Here is an 18,718-nt window from a genome sequence, read left to right on the forward strand (position 1 = left end):
GGAAGAATTAACTAAGGCACAGCTTTTCCATTTGTTATGCAAAGGAAACTCAAAGATACTGAAAGCAGTCAATAAGCTGGAAAAGGAAATCCGTGGGACTAAGGGGGAGCTTTTGGATGGAGCCCATGGTCCGGAGAGACCAGCTGATGACGTAGCTCAGCTAACAATAAATCAAACGAAACTTCAAAGTCTGGAAGTTAATCAACTGGAGGGAGAGAGTGCCAGAGATGTAAAAACCCAAAGTACCTTTGAAGAACCTGGGAAAACAGATTCAAGGAAGGAAAGTACCGAAAACCTGGAAGTCTATTCAGAGCAGGAAATGATTTGGATCAGCAAAATAAAAAGAGTCTATTCAAAAGCGACAGCAACCAGGAAGCTATCAGGAGATATTCCTGTGCGACCAGAGGAAGAGATCCAGATTGACAAAGGATTCAGAGCCTACTCAAAGGTGACTGCAAGCAAGAGATTTCTTTGGCCCTGACAGAAGGACAATCAGAAACACTCTACTATGGAAAAAAACACAATTTCATTTTCTGCGACCACCTGAAGGATGAGTTGAACAATGGAGTATTCTCCTGGCTTCCTGTGGGAAAGACAGCAGCAGTAACTTTTAGGACAGGACCAATATATGAAGGGAACTGATCATCTAAGACAATAATAGAATATATCCTTATAATAGATTATACCCTCATATGTATCAACAACTACTTTGCTAAGAAAGATGGTAATAACTCCTAGATCAGGATTAATATGCGATGGGAATTGAATATGTATGTCAATATGTATGCTAAAAGAGGATGACAAACCATACTTCATAGGCATTAACACGACGGCAGTAGTAATTCTTGGGTCAGGGCCAATTTATGAAGGAGACTGACCTAATATCATTTAAGATAATAACAGAATGTATTCTTATAACAGATCATACTCTCATATGTATTAACAATCACTTGGCTAAGAAAAATGGTAAAAACTTCTAGATTAGGAATAATATGTGATGGGAACTGAATATGTATGTTAAAAGAGATGGCAAACCATATCAGCTGGTCGCTTTTTCTTCTCAATTTCTTTGTAAATGCTTTATATAATAATAAATAATAAAATTATATATATATATATATATATAAAAATCTCATGCATACTTGTAGATATACTTGGCTACCCAGAATATATACATCTACATTTTAATCATTGTTCCCAGGGTTGTATTATCAAACTGGAGTATTTAGCCACTTTGAAAGTAATCACTTCATTCTTATCTTCTAAAGATCTGGAAAGATAAGAACTTCTTTCTATTCTGGGGTTTTCTATGCAAATATCCTGTGTGTGTTTATATCGTATGAATAATTATTTTTAGATCAAAATTTGTCTTATTTGGATATAATGGACAGGATCTAAGGAAGATCTAGTTGTAGTAGTGAAAGTGTTGGACTAGAACAAGAGTCCCCAACCTTTTGACACATGGGGGATGCATTAGCGTGCCCAGTACCTAAAGAGGGCCACATCTTGAACCAGAATGTAACAAAATTATTAACCTACTTATTTAGATCGAAAGTAAACATTCAAAAGTAAATGAAGAAATGTTAACTTTATTGCAATCCATTTTGGAGCAATATTTTACTGTGGAATCCTTTTATTTAGCTACACATGCTTACCTAGTCAGTGTAACTTTTGTGGTTGCTTTTTGTTAGCCAAGGCATTGATGTCCAAGTCAAGATTTGTGACAGACACTCTTCAAATGTCATGTAAATGTTCATCTATAAGCCTTGACCTACGCTTCGATTTCACAATTTTCATCATAGAAAAGGTTTGTTCACCTGTGTGTGGTGCCAAAGACTGTGAACATGTCTGCAGCAAATTTCTTTAGGTTGATAAATATCCTAGGTAGACCAGAATAGAAATCTAGCAGACCATTTCCTTTGTAAATGTCTCTGAGATGATCACTGCCTTGCAAATCAATTCCATCTGAAAAAAGTTACTCACATCTTCTGGCTACTTCAAATGGATTCTGAAACATTCTTATTTCCTTTCCAACCTTATGGTAATCAATGATTCCGTTCTGAAATTCCACCTACAATAAATTCAGTGCTTTGATGTGTCTTCCAACATTGAATTGTAAACTCCCATCCTTCTCAAATTTTAGTCCATTACAGCGTGATAAGTTTTAAAAGTTACCTTAACTAACTTACTTCACAAAGATGTTTAGTTTTGCTTCAAAAGCTTTCAGTTCAATATATGCCATACACAAGTTTTCCTTTCCCCTCCAACCTTAGGTCCAGTGAGTTCAGATGCTTTGTGTTAAGAAAGCCAAATAAAAAATCCATTCAGGGTCAGAAAGTGCTTCTTGACCTTTTCCTTTTTCCTTAAGAAATACATCAGTTTCATGATGAAGACTGAAAAAACATTTGAGGGCTTTGCCTCTGCTAAGCTACTTGACTTCTGCATGGTACAGTAAATCACCATATTCTTTATCTATCTCTGAGAGAAAATGTTGAAACTGATGATGATCGAGGCCATGATGCCCGAGGTAATTAATTAAAACAATATGCATCATGCTTTCCTACTGAAGAATCGTGCTACACAAGACTTTCTGATGGATGATGCAATGAAATTGCATGGGAAGTGTACTATTTAATTTCAATAGTTCTTCATTGATTTTTGCAATTATACCAGTTTTACTTCCTACCATACTTCTTGCACCATTGGTTGTGATGTTTTTCTATTTATCCCAACTCAGATCAAGATATGATTTATACACCTTCAAGAATATGTTTTCTGCAATTGTGTTGCCTTTCAAACTCTGCTGTGCACACAACCCTTCTGTAATTCTGAAGTTGGAATCGATTCCCCTGATAAAAATTAGTTCTTGAGCAGTGTCTATAATGTCATTGCTTGCATCTATTGCCAAAGAAAAAAGATCAAAACTTTTTGCCTTGTTCTTCAACATGCCTGGCGATTGTTGATGCAGATAGATTGACACAACTAACGCAAGATACTTTCTCAGGGCACATTTCCTCCATTATTTTAACCATGCACTTTTTAACAAATTCACCATCAGATAATGGTCTACCACACATTTAGGAAGATGATAGCTGGCCCTCACAGTATACAAGTTCTCTTCAACATGTTTTCTAAAACTATTTTTCTTCAAAAACATTGAGTTTTAAGAGACTTTTCATTTGTACATCTTCTTGATATATTGAATAGTTCTTGTGACAGGATTCAAAGTGCCTTTTAATATCATACCTCTTTAATATTGAGACAGTTTCAAAACATATCAAGCAAATTGCTTTATCCTTGTTTAAAACAAAGAAGTACTCAGTAGTCCATTTGTCATTAATGATATGGCTCTCATCTGCAATTTTTTTGTTTCTTTGAAACGTAACTTCCATTTGCAGACATCCTGCAGGGTTTTTAGCGGAGCAGCAGTTACAAAGTTTCAGTGTTGTTGTTGTTGTTATGTGCGCAGTCGTGTCCGACCCATCGCGACCCCATGGACAATGATCCTCCAGGCCTTCCTGTCCTCTACCATTCCCCGGAGTCCATTTAAGTTTGCAAGTTTCAGTGTTATCATTGAATAAATAAAAATATTAGTATAATTTTAAGGGCCTAACTCCTCTGTTTCCTATCAAATCCACTCCACTCTATCTGCTATTATCTGAGGATTTTTAACTTGACCATGACAAAGAAGAAAAGAGACCCCCTTCCCCCCATCCACTATATTGTTCAGAAGCACTGGGCTATATACATAGGCTAGGAACAATTAAAAAATGGATTGTGAATCTGGCCTGTCAGATGGTAGAGTTGCAATCCTAAGTACATAGAATACTATGAGATTTATTTCTTAATAAATACAGTCCCTTGAAGGTTAAATATACACCTGCGTTTTAATTGTAATACATTAAAAATTGGGGGCACTCCAATTGAAGGCAAATAGACAGAAAGAGTGAATTAGGGTAACCTTCCATCTGGAACAGAAGATCTGCCATTAAACTGGCTTGAAATTATATGCAGGGTACACATACACATTACTGCTTGCCAGCCAAGCCTCAATCATGAGAGGTAAAATGGCAGCCAGAGGTAGGGAAACTTGGCTGGAGGAAGATGGGAGAAGGGGAATGCCATAAGCTTCCCTGCTAAGAGAGTTCTCAAGAGGCCACTTACCGGCTCCTGGAATCACAGATGTATAAGAAGACTCCTAGCTGGAGTGAGGAAGGGAGGAGAGGCAGAAACAAGCAAGGCCAGAAGTCAGAACAACCAGGTCTTGTTATGGAAAGAAATTGATTTTGCTTGCAGCATCAACCTAACCAGTAACTTTGGAAGCTAGTTGTTTTGATTCGTGGAGCCTCTAGAAATGTACAGTATGCAAAACACTTTGTATCCTCTTTTTGCAAAAATACCTGGTCTTTTACTGTCCTTTTCCCACTTGTTGTTGTTTTTTTTTTGCAAAAGCAGACCTGACATCTCCTGAACTCGTTCACACAGTGACTTTACCCTCTTTATATACATACATAGCTTCAACATGGTAATTCATGGAGGGCTTAAAAAGCTGAGTAGTATGGGAACTTGAACTTTGCTGCCTATCAAAGCCGTAGAATGTCCAAAATGCTATTATGGAGGATAATAACAAGAGGGGACTGACAGAAGTATCCATGGAGACCAAAACAAATAATGTCTTTTTTGCAAGAAAGGAACAAGATGAACAGCAGTAGATGGTGCCTCTGGAAGCAGGAAGAACTCTATGGGTCTGAGGGAAAATGCCCTGAGGGTGATAGCAGCAGTAAAGCAGGCTGGTCACACTGAAAGAGGTCAGAGGCTGCATGTGACCGTCGGGCCTCAGGTTGGGGACCCCTGGACTAGAATATATGCCAGCCAGGATTAGGTTTGTGTCTACAAAATTCATGATGAGGAAGTAGGTATGTATTAAGGCTATGGTTGGCTTGCTAGATCCCCATCCTCCTGAATTCTTAGTCATACTGGGTAGCGCATGATGATGTCATGGGGAGGGATGCTACTTTGAACAGCTGAATTACTAATAGTACTTCCACATACCAAGAGGTATGTGCCACACAGAATGCGTGCATATTCCCAATGGTATGGCTTTGGGTAACCTTATAAGACCAATCACTATCTGTCAGTTTCCTCTCTCAATTTCCTCACAGAGTTGTGAAAAATAATTGGGGCTGGGGGAGAGATGATCATATATACTATGCTTCACTCCTTTGGATAACTGCGAGACAGATGTGTACTAGACTGATTTAACCATTAGCTGTTGGGTAGTACTTAAAAAGTCCTCATGGGAATCAGCAGTTCCACTCCCCATCCCCCCAAAACACAACAATCCCCTATTACAGAGAGTCTAATAATCTCATATCCAGGCAAGAAACAGAATATGATGTGGATAGTTATGGCCTTTGGCAATGACAGAAGATTGAAGCAAACAAACAAAATATGACAGAAAATCCACTATTTTGAACCCATAAACTTTAATTATCTCTCAGATTTCTAATTAATGGAAATGGTTTTAACATCTAAATCTGGAGAAAGAAGGACAGGTAAACTATTTCCCACCCAGTAATGAGAACATCCGTATATGTGTGCCTCATTTTGGGTGTTCCTTTTTTCAAAGATTCAGTCAATGAGGAAGGGGTTCAGGCATCCTGTCACAGTTACAACATATGAAGAAATCGTCATTAATTAATAAATATAAGAAGAATATTGCATTGTTATTATGAAAGGTGTTTCTGGTTTTTCAGTAAACGATAAAAGTTATATGAGTCACTTCATAGTGGAAGCACAAGGTGGTGCTATTGGACAAGGCAACACTTTTCAAGGAAGAATTCCTCTTCTGGAGATCTCTGAGCGAAAGGCAACAGACCTTCACTGCAAACAAACCTACAGACATTTCAGAAGGAGAAAAAGCCTCTGCATCCATTTCTAAAACAAATGCAGAACAGGGAACCATCTGCCTTGGAGACATAAAGCAGACAAGCAATTCTGGCAACTGCCTTACAAAGAGCTACCCTGGGACGCAGCTGTACCTAGAAGCAGGGTGAGGAGACAATGGAAATGCATCTCAACAACATGCCAGGTTGGTCTTTTTTCTTCTGTCTCTGCATGTGTGGGGCAATCTGTGAATCCTTCCGCTATTCAGTACCCGAGGAAAAGAAAAGTGGATCTCTGGTTGTAAATGTGTTGAAGGATGTGAAGGTAGATGTGAAGGAGCTCTCAACTCGCAGGGCCCGGCTGGTTTCTAAAAGCACGAAGCAATATTTCCAGCTGGATCCTCACTCTGGGAATGTCTTATTGAAGGACAAAATAGATCGCGAGGCTCTGTGTGGCCAGAAGGACCCCTGCATTTTGCTCTTTGAGATAGTGCTGGAAAACCCACTGCAAGTCCACAGAATTGAAGTTGAAATAGAAGATGTGAATGACAATTCTCCACAATTCTCTAAAAAGGAATTTGTTTTTGAAATACCTGAGCAGATACCAACAAATACTAGATTTCATTTGGAGACAGCTCAGGATTCAGACAAAGGAAAAAATGCCGTTCAGAACTATACCCTTAGTCCTAACGACCATTTTAGGCTGGACGTGCAAAGTCACAGTGACGGTTCCAATTCTGCAGAGTTAGTATTGCAAAAACAACTAGACCGGGAAGAGAATGCAGAACTTTCCCTCATCCTGTCGGCTGTTGATGGAGGGACCCCAACGAGAACAGGCACAGCACAAATTATCGTTAAAGTTCTGGACATCAATGACAATTTCCCCCAGTTTGGTGACTCTGTGTACAAAGTGAAACTGAAAGAAAACACCCCAAGTGGTACTCTTGTGACCAAGGTAGAAGCAACTGACAGGGATTTTGGTTCCTATGGGGCCATCACCTATTCCTTCAGCCAGGCGTCAGAGAATGTGCTCAAAGCATTCAACCTAAACAAACATACTGGGGACCTTACTGTTGCAGGAACCATTGATTATGAAGAGGAGAGAAGTTTTGAGATAAAGATCAAAGCCACTGATGGAGGGGGGCTCTTTGCTTACTGCAAAGCTATAGTGGAGGTTGAGGACATGAATGACAATGCCCCAGAGGTGACCCTCACATCCCTCACCAGCATCTTACCAGAAGATTCTCCCCCAGCCACTGTTGTGGCTATCTTCAGTGTCACAGACCAAGACACCGGAGACAATGGCAGAACTTCCTGCACTGTCGGGACAAACCTGCCCTTCATGCTAAAGGCCTCTGAGAATAACTACTACCAGCTGGTCACCCAACAACCCCTGGACCGAGAATGTATCCCAGAATACAACATCACTATCACAGGCACAGACTGGGGCTCTCCTAGGCTCAGTTCTACAAGAATAATTAATGTCCAAATCTCAGATATCAATGACAATGTTCCAGTATTTGAGAAGCCAACATATGCAATGCAGTTATGGGAAAACAATATTCCAGGTCTCCTCATAGGTCTGGTCCAGGCCAAGGACCCTGACAAGGACAAAAATGCCAAAATGACCTATTCTCTTTTGCCTGGGAAGGTCAGTGATCAACCCGTGTCCTTTTATGTCTCCATCAACTCTGAAACTGGGAATCTGTATGCTATCCGCTCAGTGGACTATGAGCAGGTGAAAGATTTCCATGTGACTGTGAGGGCTGCAGACAGCGGTTCTCCTCCCTTGAGCTCTGAAGTTATTGTCCAAGTTTTTATTGTGGATGAAAATGATAATGCACCTTTCATCCTATACCCCCTTCAGAATGGCACCTCCCCATCAAATGACTTGGTTCCCCGGGGGGCGGAGGCTGGCTACCTGGTCACCAAGGTGGTGGCAGTGGACAGAGATTCTGGTCAGAACTCCTGGCTTTCCTACGAGCTCCTGAAGGCCACAGAACCAGGTCTGTTCAGTGTGGGGGCCCAGAATGGAGAAGTGAAAACCACAAGACCAATTAACAAACGAGATGCCATCAAACATAAACTTTTCATTGGAGTCAGAGATAACGGTCACCCACCACAGTCCACCTCTGCTACCTTAAGCATTCTGCTCGTGGATGGCTTTTCTGACCCTTATATGAAAATGGTGGAGATCCCAAAGGATGTCATAGGAAAGGAGGAAGACCGTACCCTGACAATGTATCTGGTCATATGCTTGGCTGTCATCTCCTCTATTTTTTTGGTCTCCATGTTGGCATTTGTTGCCATCAAGATTCATAAAAGGAGGAAGTTCATTGAGAGCTCTGCCCTGAATTTCCCAGTGGGACCAAGTTTGCCAGAGAACTGCGGAGATGCTGATGGTGGATCCCTTTCCCGGGCTTACAACTATGAAGTGTGCTTAGCTGGTGGATCTCTGAACAGCGAGTTCCGGTTTCTCAGGCCTCTCTTTCCTGTCTATTCTTTGGAGTCTGCTCAGTCCCATAGTGCTCAAAGAATTTCATCGGGTTCCCAAGATGTCTCCAGTAATGGAGCAGAAGGTCAAGTCATGCACCAGGTAAGGATCTGTCATCCCATTTACATTGTTAAATGCTCCTTAATATTTGAATTTTACTTTTGCTATTATTTGGTCTCACTAAATAAATAAAACATCTACTGGAGTACCCTGGGTTCGGGGATTTCATCTTGTTCCCAATTGATAACTAGTTGACAGATTACACCCAAAGTTTGCTTGTTAATTGTTTGTCTTCCTCTTGGAGATGAGTGACAAGTGGAGTGCCTCAGGGATCTTTTTTGAGTCCTGTTGAGTCCATGTTGTGATGTTTAACATATTTATATATAATATATGGAGAAGGTAATAGAGGTGGTGCTTATCAAATTTGCATATGATACTAAACTGGGAGCGGTAGCAAACACAGCAGAAGACAGGATCAGGACACAGGATGATCTTGACAGTTTGGAAAATTGGGCTAAAATGAATAAAATGAATTTCAGTAGTGATGAATGTAGTTCTGCATTTAGGTAGGAAAAATCGAATGCATCAATATAGGATGGGAGAGACCTGTCTTGGCAGTTGTATATGCAAGAATGATCTAGGTAACCATACATGGAACATGAGTCAGTAATGTGACTTGGTGGCTAAAAAGGCCAATGGCATTTTGGGCTGTATCAGAAGTACATTGACCAGATTGTGTGAGGTGATTGCACCACTTTACTCTCCTCTGGTTAGGCCTCATTTAGTATTGTGTTCAGTTTTGGGGCCCACAATTGAAGAAGGATATAGGCAAACTGGAGCAAGTCTAGAGGAGAGCAAAGAAAACGGTGAGGGATTTGGAGGCCAAGACATATGAGGAAAGGTTGAGGGAGACTGGTCTGTTTAGCTTGGAGAGAAGACAACTAAGAGGTGATATGATAGTCATCTTCAAGTACTTAAAGGGCTGTCACATAGAGGAGGGAGCAGAGTTGTTTTCTGTTTCCCCAGAGGGTTGGACCGGAACCAGTGGGATAAAATTAATTCAAAAGAATATTCTGCTAAACATCCGGAAGAAGTTCCTGACAGTTAGAGCAGTTCCTCAGTGGAACAGGCTTCCTTGAGAGGTAGCGGGTTATCCTTCGTTGGAAGTCTTTAAGCGGAATCTAGATAGCTATCTGACAGAAATGCTGATTCTGTGAACTTAGGTGGATTGTAAGTGGGTGGACAGAAGGGATTGTGTAGATGCTTGGCTCTTGTGGCCCTTTCTTGCATGCCCAGGGAAATGCCAATTGTCACTTTGGGAGTGGGAAGCAAATTTCCTTCAGTCTAGATTGGCCAAGCATTCTGGTTGTGGGGGAGGCACCATCTGGGCATGGAATTGGGGTCACTGTGGTGGGCTGGTAGTTGTGAATTTCCTGCATCCTGCAAGGGGTTGTATTAGATGACCTTGTAGGTCCATTCCAACTCGATGATTCTAGTTATACCCTTTGGTTGTTTGAGTACAGACTGAAACAAACTGAAACAAACAAAATATGACAGGAAATCCACTATTTTGAACCTAACTCTAACCCATAAGCTTTTGTTAATAGAAATGGCTTCATAGTTGGAGCACAAGGTGGTGCTATTGGACAAGGCAACACTTTTCAAGGAAGAATTGCTGTTCTGGAAATCTGTAGGCATCCGATGAAGAAATCTCTGAGCAAAAAGCAACAGAACTTCATTGCAAGCAAACCTACAGACATTTCAGAAGAAGAAAAAGCCTCTGCATCCATTTCTAAAACAAATGCAGAACAGGGAACCATCTGCCTTGGAGACATAAAGCAGACAAGGACTTCTGGCAACTAGCTTACAAAAAGCTACCCTGTGACTCAGATGTACCTGGAAGCAGGGTGAGGAGACAATGGAATTGCATCTCAACAACATGCCAGGTTGGTCTTTTTTCTTCTGTCTGTGTTTCTGTGGGGCAATCTGTGAGTCCTTCCACTATTCAGTGCCCGAGGAAAAGAAAAGTGGGTCTCTGGTGGCCAATATACTAAAGGACTTGAAGGTGGATGTAAAGGAGCTCTTAGCTCGCAGGGCCCGGCTGGTTTCTAAAAGCACAAAGCAATATTTCCAGCTGGATCCTCACTCTGGGAAAGTCTTATTGAAGGACAAAATAGATCGCGAGGCTCTGTGTGGCCAGAAGGACCCCTGCATTTTACTCTCAGAGATAGTACTGGAAAACCCACTGCAAGTGCACAGAATAGAAGTTGAAATAGAGGATGTGAATGACAATTCTCCTCAATTCTCTAAAAAGGAGTTTGTTTTTGAAATACCTGAGCAGGTACCAATGAATACCAGATTCCCCTTGGAGAGAGCTCAGGATTCAGACAAAGGAAAAAATGGTGTTCAGAACTATACCCTTAGTCCTAACGACCATTTTAGGCTGGACGTGCAAAGTCACAGTGACGGTTCCAACTCTGCAGAGTTAGTGTTGCAAAAACAACTAGACCGGGAAGAGAAAGCAGAACTCTTCCTCATTCTGTCAGCTGTTGATGGAGCGACCCCAAAGAGAACAGGTACAGCACAAATTATCGTTAAAGTTCTGGACAACAATGACAATTTCCCCCAGTTTGGTGACTCTGTGTACAAAGTGAAACTGAAAGAAAACACGCCAAGTGGAACTCTTGTAACCAAAGTGGAAGCAACTGACAGGGATTTTGGTTCCAATGGGGCCATCACCTATTCCTTCAGCCAGGCACCAGAGAATGTGCTCAAAGCATTCAATCTAAACAAACATACTGGGGACCTTACTGTTGCTGGAACCATTGATTATGAAGAGGATAAAAGTTATGAGATAAGTGTGAAAGCAACTGATGGAGGGGGGCTCTCTGATTACAGCAAAGTCATAGTGGAGGTTGAGGACATGAATGACAATGCCCCAGAGGTGACCCTCACATCCCTCACCAGCCCCTTACCAGAAGATTCCACTCCAGATACTATTGTGGCTATCTTCAGTGTCACAGACCAAGACTCCGGAGACAATGGCAGAACTTCCTGCACTGTCGGGACAAACCTGCCATTCATGCTAAGGGCCTCTGAGAATAACTACTACCAGCTGGTGACCCAACAACCCCTGGACCGAGAAAGAGTCCCGGAATACAACATCGCCCTCACAGCCACAGACTGGGGCTCTCTTAGGCTGAGTTCAACAAGAATAATTAATGTCCAAATCTCAGATATCAATGACAATGTTCCAGTATTTGAGAAGCAAACGTATGAAATGCAGTTATGGGAAAACAACATTCCAGGTCTCCTCATAGGCCTGGTCCAAGCCAAGGACCTAGACAAGGACAAAAATGCCAAAGTGTCCTATTCTCTTTTGCCTGGGAAGGTCAGTGATCAACCAGTGACCTCTTATGTCTCCATCAACTCTGAAACTGGGAATCTGTATGCCATTCGCTCAGTGGACTATGAGCAGGTGAAAGATTTCCATGTGACTGTGAGGGCTGTGGATGGTGGTTCTCCTCCTTTGACCTCTGAAATTGTTGTCCGAGTTATCATCATGGATGAAAATGATAATGCCCCTTTCATCTTGTACCCCCTTCAGAATGGCACCTCCCCATCCAATGACTTGGTTCCCCGGGGGGCGGAGGCTGGCTACCTGGTCACCAAGGTGGTGGCCGTGGACAGAGATTCCGGTCAGAACTCCTGGCTTTCCTACGAGCTCCTGAAGGCCACCGAACCGGGTCTTTTCAGTGTGGGAGCCCAGAATGGAGAAGTGAAAACCATGAGACCAATTAACAAGCGAGACACCATCAAACAGAAACTCATCATTGGAGTCAGAGATAATGGTCACCCTCCCCAGTCCACCTCTGCAACCCTAAGCATTCTGCTAGTGGATGGCTTTTCTGACCCTTACATGAAAATGGTGGAGATCCCGAAGAGGGATGTGGTGGGAGAGGAAGACCGTACTCTGACCATGTATCTGGTTATATGCTTGGCAGTCATCTCCTCTATTTTTCTGGTCTCCATGTTGGCATTTGTTGCTATCAAGATTCATAAGAGGAGAAGTTCCATAGAGAGCTCCGCCCTGAATTTCCCAGTGGGACCAAATTTCCCAGAGAACTGTGGAGATGCTGATGGTGGATCCCTTTCCCGGGCTTACAACTATGAAGTGTGCTTAGCTGGTGGTTCTCTGAGCAGCGAGTTCCGGTTTCTCAGGCCTCTATTTCCTGTGATTTCTCTGGAGCCTGCTCAGTCCCAGGGTGCTCACATTTTATCTGGTTCCCATGAAGTCCCCAGTAATGAAGTAGAAGGTCATGTCCTGAGCCAGGTAAGGATATAATTGTCATTCCATTCACATTGTCAAATGCATCTTAACATTTGAGTTTTACTTTTGCTGTTATTTGGTCTCATGAAATAAATATAATATCTACTAGAGCAGTGATCCCCAACCTTTCTGAGGCTGGGGACCGGCAGGGCATCGGGCTGCGCCTGCGTATCGGGCCGCGCCCATGGGCCGCGCCCGGCCCTGATTCCCTCTCCCCGCCCTCCTGCAGTAAGAAACTTCCCGGGCCGCAAGCTTGTGGCCTGGGAAGTTTTTTACTGCGGGGGGGGGGCGGGGAGAGGGAGCCGCGGCCCGCAGGTTGGGGACCACTGTACTAGAGTACCCTGGATTCAAAGATTTCATCTTGGTCCTAAGGACTGTCCAAAAATGCAGAGCACAATCAAATCATGACCTTTAGGAGAATGTATTTGGCAATCTATTTATTTATCTAGTTTGGTGTAGTGGTTAGGAGTACGGACTTCTAATCTGGCATGTTGGGTTCGATTCTGCACTCGCCCACATGCAGGCAGCTGGGTGACATTGAGCTCGACATGGCACTGATAAAACTGTTCTGGCTGAGTAGTGAAATCAGGGCTCTCTCAGCCTCACCCACCTCACAGGATGTCTGTTGTGGGGAGAGGAAAGGGAAGGCGACTGTAAGCTGCTTTGAGCCTCCTTCAGGTAGAGAAAAGTGTCATATAAGAACCAACTCTTCTTCTATCCCATTTTAAATTCCTTTATAGCTGACAGGAGTTGCTAAAGTGTGGGTCTCCAGATGTCCACAGACTACCATTCTATGAGCCTGTCATTATCCTGGCAGGGGCTCATGGTAATTGAAGGCCATAGACATCTGGTGAACATTTGGGCCACCTCTTTTCATAAGCAAGTCCTAAGAAGAGAGATTTGCAAGAGCATATGGGACACAATGATGTCTATGGCCCTGATCATCCCTGGAATTATGTGATATTTGATTCTGTACCTGTGTGATGTATGTGCTTTCAGTATCAGCAACCCTTCATGTAACAAACCACTTAGGAGGCACGTGTGGTATTTATCTTGCTTTTGATGTTGGGACTGATTAATATCTCAATTCTTTGTTCTATTGGTAATGGAAATCAGATTCTTCTATTACTAAAGTACAGAAGGATTTGAAAACCAGGAACTGGGGAGATGTCTCTTTGGAAAGTCCAGCCGTATTCCAAAAACATTAATCAATATTTCTTTGAATATATTGTTAAAAACTAGAATGGGAATCTCTAAGTTGATGCTTCCTGACAATGGTCTCCAATATTGTTTGAACACCTCTTTGAATTCTGCAGGTTTTTAAAAAATATGGATAGAAGACATGAATGATGATAATCCCAAGTTGTCTGATGACAAATTCTATGTACAGAGTATCCCAGTGTATTCTTGTCCACTTTGCGGAAGCTAAAGCTTTGGGTTTTGATTCAAGTGCATGGAGCGTATAGACATTACAACGAGGGCCCGAGGAACCATGTTACTTGTTTCAGTTTAATCAAAACTGGGAAAATCTGTGTTTGGGGTCAAATTGAATATGGGAAAAAAGCCAGTTATCACATGGGTCTCAAACTGATAGATGTGTGGCACTACCAGGTCTTTGTGTGGACTGAGAACTTTCCAGAGGTGTCAATCAAAATGTTCACCCGCATATATGTAAGGATTGTTCCTGAGTCCAATGGTGACTCTTTTCAGTACCACAAGGTTTGAAGGTGTGTATAACAACAGAATGGCCACAGGATTGGAAAAGGTCAGTTTACATTCCAATCCCAAAGAAGGGCAATGCCAAAGAATGTTCAAACTACCGCACCATTGCACTCATTTCTCATGCTATCAAAGTTATGCTCAAAATTTTACAAGCTAGGCTCCAGCAATATGTGGACCAAGAACTTCCAGAAGTACAGGCAGGATTTTGAAGAGGCAGAGGAACTAGAGATCAAATTGCTAACATACGCTGGATCATGGAGAAAGCTAGGGAGTTCCAGAAGAACTTCTACTTCTGCTTAATTGACTATACTAAAGCCTTTGATTGTGTGGAGCACAACAAATTGTGGCAAGTTCTTAAAGAGATGGGAATACCAGAGCATCTTATTTGTCTCTTGAGAAACTTATATGCAGGTCAAGAAGCAACAGTGAGAACTGAACATGGAATCACTGATTGGTTCAAAATTGAGAAAGGAGTTCGGAAAGGCAGTATACTGTTGCCTTGCCTATTTAACTTGTATGCGGAGCATATCATGAGAAAGGCGGGATTAGAGGAGTCACAAATTGGGATCAAGACTGCAGGGAGAAATATCAACAACATCAGATATGCAGATGATACCACTCTAATGGCAGAAAGTGAAGAGGAACTAAAGAGCCTGTTGATGCGGGTGAAGGAAGAGAGCGACAAGTTGGCTTGAAAATCAACATCAAGAAAACAAAGATCATGGCATCCGGCCCTCTCAATTCCTGGCAAATAGATGGGGAAGAAATGGAGATAGTGACAGATTTTATTTTCCTGGGCTCCAAGATCACTGCAGATGGGGACTGCAGCAAAGAAATGAAAAGACACTTGCTCCTGGGGAGGAAAGCTATGGCAAATCTAGACAGCATCCTAAAAAGCAGAGACAACACCCTGCCAACAAAAGTGCGTTTAGTCAAGGCTATGGTATTCCCAGTTGCAATGTATGGCTGTGAAAGTGGGATCCTAAGGCTTTTGAACTCTGGTGCTGGAGAAGACTCTTGCGAGTCCCTTGGACTGCAAGGCGAACAAACTGGTCAGTCCTAGAGGAGATCAGCCCTGACTACTCCTTAGAAGGCCAGTTCCTGAAGATGAATCTCAAATACTTTGGCCACCTCATGAGAAGGAAGGACTCCCTGGAGAAGAGCCTAATGCTGGGAGCAATCGAGGGCAAAAGAAGAAGGGGATGACAGAGAATGAGGTGGCTGGATGGTATAACTGAAGCAGTAGGTGCAAACTTAAATGGACTCCGGGGAATGGTAGAGGACAGGAAGGCCTGGAGGATCATTGTCCATGGGGTTGTGATGGGTCAGACATGACTTCGCACCTAACAACAACAACAACAACAACAACAACAACAACAACAACAACAACAACAACAACAGAAGCTTGGATCATTCAAGGTTTACCACTCAGTCTCACCTAATTTCCCTCTTTACCACAGCTAAGTGTATCATGAAGACGAGACCAAAAGGAAATTGCATTACCATTACTGACTAGGTCTATAGTACCTTATATATTTTCTGTCACAAACACTGAGGGATTTGCCCTGTGAACTTTGTTTGTTATTAGTATTTCTATATGATAGTTAATTATGGGCTTGTATCCTACCATTGTTTTCTGTTGATGGGCCTCACCTGTCTTCATCAATAGATGTGAGAGCCATTTTTGCTGGTATTGTTCCTCTGTATAGTTGACTACTCTCCTGCCTGTGAAAATCCCCCAGCCCCCAGGAGCAGAATCTGAGGACGTTCTAAGTTCTGTGGACTGCAGCAGGAAAGGAGAGTCAGGAAAAGGCCATTTCAAAACTCTGCACCACTTGACATATATTAGATTCCACTATTCATGTAAGAATGCTGCGATCCACTGGGGCTTCTCAAGTTCGAGCTAGGACACTTATTCAGATAACCATTGTATCATTTACTATAAGGTCCAAGACCATCAGAAAGTACCATCGAAGCAATGTAAAGAAGAGTATGTCTGATAAGGCACTTAAATAAAATCTCATGCAGGAGACGACTGAAGATGGCGCCATAAAAAAGCTGGACTTCTGTTCAGCTCTTAAGCCATGCCGAGGGTCAGGAGCTTCTGCACCTGGCTGACCTGAGCAGATACGCAAATCTGCTCACCAGTCGCCCCAGGAACCGGGAACGGCATCCTGAGGGTCCTACAGATCCATGGGGAGGTAGGGGGACCGAACTCCCCGGATTAATAGCGGCCTGTGCTCAAGGTCACGATGGCGTCCTTGTCGCAAACAACTTTACAAGCTTGAAACGACCAGCTGACCTTACATTCTTCCCAGACCATCTTTTACCAGATCGACAGGAGCGATGACAGAAGCTGGAATCTGCAACAGTAAGAATTGAAAGCTTTCTGGCTTTTCTCTTTCTTCTCCCACAAGCTCTTCCCTCCCCTCCCCCAACCAATTCACAAGTGAATTCCCTCTTTCGTTGAGTGAGAGACTCCCAGCTAATTATACCCACTAACCAAACAAAGAGAGAGCTTTGAAGATTTGTTGGTGAAAGTTCAGTGGGGGAATTTGACTTGATACGGAGATCGACAAACTGATAATTTGGGATCGCTCGTGCTCCCACGAGACCTCACAAGACTTTCTGTTTATAGTTTGTGACTGCCTAGAACTATGGAAGAATTAACTAAGGCACAGCTTTTCCATTTGTTATGCAAAGGAAACTCAAAGATACTGAAAGCAGTCAATAAGCTGGAAAAGGAAATCCGTGGGACTAAGGGGGAGCTTTTGGATGGAGCCCATGGTCCGGAGAGACCAGCTGATGACGTAGCTCAGCTAACAATAAATCAAACGAAACTTCAAAGTCTGGAAGTTAATCAACTGGAGGGAGAGAGTGCCAGAGATGTAAAAACCCAAAGTACCTTTGAAGAACCTGGGAAAACAGATTCAAGGAAGGAAAGTACCGAAAACCTGGAAGTCTATTCAGAGCAGGAAATGATTTGGATCAGCAAAATAAAAAGAGTCTATTCAAAAGCGACAGCAACCAGGAAGCTATCAGGAGATATTCCTGTGCGACCAGAGGAAGAGATCCAGATTGACAAAGGATTCAGAGCCTACTCAAAGGTGACTGCAAGCAAGAGATTTCTTTGGCCCTGACAGAAGGACAATCAGAAACACTCTACTATGGAAAAAAACACAATTTCATTTTCTGCGACCACCTGAAGGATGAGTTGAACAATGGAGTATTCTCCTGGCTTCCTGTGGGAAAGACAGCAGCAGTAACTTTTAGGACAGGACCAATATATGAAGGGAACTGATCATCTAAGACAATAATAGAATATATCCTTATAATAGATTATACCCTCATATGTATCAACAACTACTTTGCTAAGAAAGATGGTAATAACTCCTAGATCAGGATTAATATGCGATGGGAATTGAATATGTATGTCAATATGTATGCTAAAAGAGGATGACAAACCATACTTCATAGGCATTAACACGACGGCAGTAGTAATTCTTGGGTCAGGGCCAATTTATGAAGGAGACTGACCTAATATCATTTAAGATAATAACAGAATGTATTCTTATAACAGATCATACTCTCATATGTATTAACAATCACTTGGCTAAGAAAAATGGTAAAAACTTCTAGATTAGGAATAATATGTGATGGGAACTGAATATGTATGTTAAAAGAGATGGCAAACCATATCAGCTGGTCGCTTTTTCTTCTCAATTTCTTTGTAAATGCTTTATATAATAATAAATAATAAAATTATATATATATATATATATATAAAAATCTCATGCATACTTGTAGATATACTTGGCTACCCAGAATATATACATCTACATTTTAATCATTGTTCCCAGGGTTGTATTATCAAACTGGAGTATTTAGCCACTTTGAAAGTAATCACTTCATTCTTATCTTCTAAAGATCTGGAAAGATAAGAACTTCTTTCTATTCTGGGGTTTTCTATGCAAATATCCTGTGTGTGTTTATATCGTATGAATAATTATTTTTAGATCAAAATTTGTCTTATTTGGATATAATGGACAGGATCTAAGGAAGATCTAGTTGTAGTAGTGAAAGTGTTGGACTAGAACAAGAGTCCCCAACCTTTTGACACATGGGGGATGCATTAGCGTGCCCAGTACCTAAAGAGGGCCACATCTTGAACCAGAATGTAACAAAATTATTAACCTACTTATTTAGATCGAAAGTAAACATTCAAAAGTAAATGAAGAAATGTTAACTTTATTGCAATCCATTTTGGAGCAATATTTTACTGTGGAA

The 18,718-nt window shown here is 42.0% G+C and overlaps 2 protein-coding genes across 6 annotated transcripts in view; both read left to right on the forward strand.

Annotated features, from left to right (window-relative positions):
• Window positions 1–18,718, forward strand: part of LOC143824016 (protocadherin beta-16-like) — a 234,763-nt gene that overhangs the window by 32,569 nt on the left and 183,476 nt on the right. Inside the window, exon 1 of one of the 5 annotated variants that reach the window (XM_077310808.1) lies at window positions 10,001–12,712. The exons of the other annotated variants lie outside the window; for them this stretch is intronic. Within the exon in view, the coding sequence (XP_077166923.1) occupies window positions 10,298–12,712 (2,415 nt within the window). The 5' untranslated portion in view covers window positions 10,001–10,297. Of the gene's footprint in view, window positions 1–10,000; window positions 12,713–18,718 lie in introns of those variants that run through there. 5 annotated transcript variants of the gene reach the window in all.
• On the forward strand, window positions 1,345–9,571 carry LOC143823738 (protocadherin beta-16-like). Its single transcript, XM_077310305.1, has one exon. It carries the CDS (start codon window positions 6,064–6,066, stop codon window positions 8,569–8,571), a length of 2,508 nt encoding a protein of 835 aa, XP_077166420.1. The 5' UTR covers window positions 1,345–6,063; the 3' UTR covers window positions 8,572–9,571.

The sequence above is a fragment of the Paroedura picta genome, chromosome 14, assembly GCF_049243985.1.
Source record: "Paroedura picta isolate Pp20150507F chromosome 14, Ppicta_v3.0, whole genome shotgun sequence".
Taxonomy (NCBI): domain Eukaryota; kingdom Metazoa; phylum Chordata; class Lepidosauria; order Squamata; family Gekkonidae; genus Paroedura; species Paroedura picta.